At 45.6% G+C, this 5,387-nt stretch overlaps 1 protein-coding gene across 1 annotated transcript; it reads right to left on the bottom strand.

Annotated features, from left to right (window-relative positions):
- Positions 1 to 592: 592 nt before the first annotated feature.
- LOC103004907 (melanoma-associated antigen B16-like) lies at positions 593 to 2,560 on the bottom strand. The gene is made up of 2 exons (XM_007185155.2): positions 2,450 to 2,560; positions 593 to 1,642 (listed from the first exon to the last, which is right to left on the bottom strand). The coding sequence occupies exons 1-2, from the start codon at positions 2,558 to 2,560 to the stop codon at positions 593 to 595; spliced, it is 1,161 nt and encodes a 386-aa protein (XP_007185217.2).
- Positions 2,561 to 5,387: the final 2,827 nt, after the last annotated feature.

The raw sequence follows: 5,387 nt of genomic DNA, 5'->3' as shown, positions 1-5,387 counted from the left end.
TGAGGTCTAATTTATTAACATTTATTATACATTCTTTAAAGAGCTTAAGCAAATCCACGCATGTATCATTTAATTTTACAGAACAAGAACTAAAAGGAATACGAAAAGCAAATTTTGAATATCTTTTAGAGATTCTTCTCTATTTTTTCTATTGATCCCAGCTATCTTAAAGCTGACCTTTCACATGTGCAAGGAAATAAATGCCTATAGCAATGCCATCTTCTTATTCCAGATGATAAAATAAGATGGACAGTGTCACAATCTGTTTCACAAAACAACAAAGTTCTTGCTTTAAACATCATGATAGTAGTAAATGTATGACCAGTATCATTCATAAGCCTTGATATTTTGAAACCAGTTACATTCATATTAAAAAATATGAGTAATACATACATCAAAGAAGAGAATAAACTTTCAAGTTATACATACAAAACAGGAACACATAGGCAAATATAGTCTTCCTTTCTGCCCCCGCCTCAGAACTAAATTCTACCAGCACTAACTGCCTCTTCCAACAATGCATGAAGAAAGTATCCCTGACTCCCCTAGGTGTGGGAGAAGCTGCTAGCCTTGGCACTAGAACTTGCAGTGGCTACAGAAGGAGAGGAGCCCTGCCTGAAATTCTGGCTCGGGCTCTCTCTCTTTCATCTTGCAAAGCCTCCTCATACTGAGGTGGGAAAGAACTTGGGTCAGTCCCATGAACCTTGGCCAGAAACTCCAGGACCTTCATCTTGGTGGTTTCAGCGTGGGCTCTGGGGCCCCACAGGAACTCAAATTGCGCAGGATCAGTGTTGGCCACCTGCCGGTACTCCAGGTATTTTTCCTTCACGAATTCTTTGGTGATGAGCTCCCTGGGCTCCCCAAAGATGAAGTGCTTCATCCCAGAATATAACCCGGTCACCTTCAGAACTTCCCAGACTTCGTCTTCGGTAGCACGGTTGCCCTTCATGAAGATCACACTCAGGGTAAGGATCAGGAGGCCGGTCTTGGGCACGCCTCTTTCAACATGCAGCATCCCATCATAGGTGAGGCCCAATTTGATGACAAGGCCATAGTGGTGATTGGTGTGATCCACTTCCATCAGATCAAGGCCAAAGATCATCTCCATGCGCTCAGAGGCTCTCAGGAGGATCTCAGGAAAGTGGACTTCCCACTCCTTGATGACAACCTTCAACATATCTGCCTTTGTTATTGGCTCTTTCATTTGATACTTGAACAGCAAGAAATTTACCAACATAGCTACTTGCTTATCTAGAGCATCTATGGGCACATTCTTGGGGTCTAGCACAGCCTGTGAGGTGCTCAGAGTATACTCTCTTTCTTGGCTGTTGGATCCCTCATCCGATTTGGTGGGTGAGGTGGCTTTGATAGCAATGGAAGAGGAGCAGAAATTCTGAGGACCCTGAGGAGTGCTGGGTATACAAGCACCAGAAGCCTCCTTCAAATCGCCAGGCATTAGAGGATGGGAGGAGAGTTGGGTCTCCTCCAGAGCCTTGGAGACCTGTGTAACCTCCAGACCCTGGGACTCACTGAAGGTCTGATGGCATTGATCATATGAGTATTGAGGACGCAGCTGAGACATGATGACTCTTGTGGGTAGCAGCAGTACGTGGACAGGACGGTGGGCAATGAGATTCACCACCTAAGATAAACAGGGCATATGTGAGCAGCTTCAGCTGGTAAACTTAACTGTGGCGGCTCTTCCTGAGACCCAGAGGAGGAAAGGAGGGGTGGCCTCTGCCAGCTTCACTCCCTGGACCTCTCAGGGCTGTGGAGCCCCCTCTGCCATGGGTTGGTTAGCCCCACAATCCTCACATACGCTTCTCAAATTAGATCCTTGTTGGTAGGGTGCCCACCGCCATCTATTGCCTGAGGCCCCCCTCCAATCAAGGCCGCATCTCCGTGAGACCCCCAAAATGGAAGTGAGGAGAACCTCATGACAGGACATCCACAGCTGACAACAGGGATGAACGCTGTGCACACCCGCCGTCCTGGGGTCTGAGGATCCCTAAGGCTTCACTCGGGGTCCTCACCAGGACTCCTGCAGGGCCTGAGATGCCTTCCTTTGGTGACAGGACACCGCCTGTCCCAGACTAAGGCCTCCCCTCCCTCAGACTCCAATGGCCGAGGTCATTAGCACCACTTCCGGCCGCTCCTGCCCGGGGCCTCCCAAGGCCGACCTCCCGGCCGAGGCTCAGTCAGTCGCTACTATTGTGGGGGAGGGTCCCTTCAGGTCTCACTCAGGGGCCTTTGCTTTAAGACTCGTAGGTCGGGGACCCTGAGCCCCACGCACAAAGGCCACCACCTCAATTAGATGGCCGAACAGGACGTGTGTGGTAGGTCAGCCTGAACCTGCCCGCGCCTCCCGGGGTTGGGGTGGGGCTCTGATCAGGTGGGCGTCCTCCTTTCTGCGGCCGGCAGTCCCCTCAGTCCTCATTTAGAGTCTCACCTGACACCTAGCAGCACCTGGGGCTCCTCGCGCTGCTGACTGGAGCCTGCGCCTCAGATTAAAGCCCTCGCAGCCCTGCGCTCTGGAGGCGGAAGTCAGGGGGCGTGACATCCGGTAAGGCCTGCCTGGGACCTCCCGGGGTCACCAGTAGGGGCGGCGCACTGCGCACGCAGCGCTCAGTTTCAGAAGGGAGGTGCTTGCTGGTCCGGCTTCCAGCCCTCACTTTGGCTGCCGCGCTCTAGCTGCCTCCCTCTGTTGAGCTGAGGTCTTGACCCTCATGCCAAGGTCCTCTTGCCACTGAGAACCCTGAAGAGTAACTGAGGGCGTGTCTCAGCCAGACAGCCTTGCCCGACCTTTAGGGTGAAAAGCAGCCGCTAGCCCGTCTTCGTGTGACCCCCCCCTTTATTCTTTGGTGTTGCCCTTCCTCTGTTTTCATTACAAAGGGTTCTCTTTTTTGGCTCCTTTTTCATGACTTAAGGCTTCCTGGGAAATGCCAGATCCCAGCAAAGCCTTGATGAGTTCACTTACTACAATCCTTGCAGTGCTTGGAATGGGTCATGTTCCAGCCTCAATGAAAAATGGGGAAGTTGGAGCACAAGACAGGCAGGGGCTAGGACAGGGGGGTGGGCTGTCAGAGAAAAGTCATAGCCATCTATTCCTGCTTTCACCAGGCAGACTTAGCCACTTTCATAGGTCATCCACTACAAAGTTTATTTTGTACATGGAGCAACTGAGACGAATGATTTTGAAAGCCCCTGTTTTATGAGGTTGTTCCACACCTGTAATATGCAGTAATCATATGCAGATGATGAATGTTATCTATTTGCATTTTTATACTTCTGGTTTATTTTTCTATTCTTATCTCTGTGGCTTTGTTTTCTAGTCCAGTTTAAAACAGTGGCTTAAATATTCTTTTCTTTTTTTTTTTTTAAACATCTTTATTGAAGTATAATTGCCTTACAATAGTGTGTTAGCTTCTGCTTTATAACAAAGTGAATCAGTTATACATATACAATATGTTCCCATTTCTCTTCCCTCTTGCATCTCCCTCCCTCCCACCCTCCCCATCCCACCCCTCTAGGTGGTCACAAAGCACCGAGCTGATCTCCCTGTGCTGTGCGGCTGCTTCCCACTAGTTATCTATTTTACATTTGGTAGTGTATATATGTCCATGACACTCTCTTACCCTGTCACATCTCACCCCACCCCCTCCCCATATCCTCAAGTCCATTCTCTAGTAGGTCTGTGTCTTTATTCCCGTCTTGCCACTAGGTTCTTCATGGCCTTTTTTTTTTTTTTCCCTTAGATTCCGTATATATGTGTTAGCATACTGTATTTGTTTTTCTCTTTCTGACTTACTTCACTCTGTATGACAGACTCTAACTCCATCCACCTCATTACAAATACCTCCATTTCATTTCTTTTTATGGCTGAGTAATATTCCATTGTATATATGTGCCACATCTTCTTTATCCATTCATCTGTCGATGGACATTTAGGTTGCTTCCATGTCCTGGCTATTGTAAATAGAGCTGCAATGAACATTTTGGTACATGACTCTTTTTGAATTATGGTTTCCTCAGGGTATATGCCCAGTAGTGGGATTGCTGGGTCATATGGTAGTTCTATTTTTAGTTTTTTAAGGAACCTGCAAACTGTGCTCCATAGGGGCTGTATCAATTTACATTCCCACCAACAGTGCAAGAGTGTTCCCTTTCCTCCACACCCTCTCCAGCATTTATTGTTTCTAGATTTTTTGATGATGGCCATTCTGACCGGTGTGAGATGATATCTCATTGTAGTTTTGATTTGCATTTCTCTAATGATTAATGATGTTGAGCATTCTTTCATGTGTCTGTAGGCCATCTGTATATCTTCTTTGGAGAAATGTCTATTTAGATCTTCTGCCCATTTTTGGATTGGGTTGTTCGTTTTTTTGTTATTGAGCTGCATGAGCTGCTTGTAAATCTTGGAGATTAATCCTTTGTCAGTTGCTTCATTTGCAAATATTTTCTCCCATTCTGAGGGTTGTCTTTTGGTCTTGTTTATGGTTTCCTTTGCTGTGCAAAAGCTTTTAAGTTTCATTAGGTCCCATTTGTTTATTTGTGTTCTTATTTCCATTTCTCTGGGAGCTGGGTCAAAAAGAATCTTGCTGTGATGTATGTCATAGAGTGTTCTGCCTATGTTTTCCTCTAAGAGTTTGATAGTGTCTGCCCTTACACTTAGGTCTTTAATCCATTTTGAGTTTATTTTTGTGCATGGTGTCAGGGAGTGTTCTAATTTCATACTTTTACATGTTCCTGTCCAATTTTCCCAGCACCACTTATTGAAGAGGCTGTCTTTTCTCCACTGTATATGCTTGCCTCCTTTATCAAAGATAAGGTGACCATATGTGTGTGGGTTTATCTCTGGGCTTTCTATCCTGTTCCATTGATCTATATTTCTGTTTTTGTGCCAGTACCAAACTGTCTTGATTACTGAAGCTTTGTAATATAGTCTGAAGTCAGGGAGCCTGATTCCCCCAGCTCCATTTTTCGTTCTCAAGATTGCTTTGGCTATTCGGGGTCTTTTGTGTTTCCATACAAATTGTGAAATTTTTTGTTCTAGTTCTGTGAAAAATGCCAGTGGTAGTTTGATAGGGATTGCATTGAATCTGTAGATTGCTTTGGGTAGTAGAGTCATTTTCACAATGTTGATTCTTCCAATCCAGGAACATGGTATATCTCTCCATCTATTTGTATCATCTTTAATTTCTTTCATCAGTGTCTTATAATTTTCTGCATACAGGTCTTTTGTCTCCTTAGGTAGGTTTATTCCTAGATATTTTATTCTTTTTGTTGCAGTGGTAAATGGGAGTGTTTTCTTAATTTCACTTTCAGATTTTTCGTCATTAGTGTATAGAAATGCAAGAGATTTCTGTGCATTAATTTTGTATCCT

The sequence above is a fragment of the Balaenoptera acutorostrata genome, chromosome X, assembly GCF_949987535.1.
Source record: "Balaenoptera acutorostrata chromosome X, mBalAcu1.1, whole genome shotgun sequence".
NCBI lineage: Eukaryota > Metazoa > Chordata > Mammalia > Artiodactyla > Balaenopteridae > Balaenoptera > Balaenoptera acutorostrata.
This window is presented reverse-complemented; position numbering and strand designations above follow the sequence as displayed.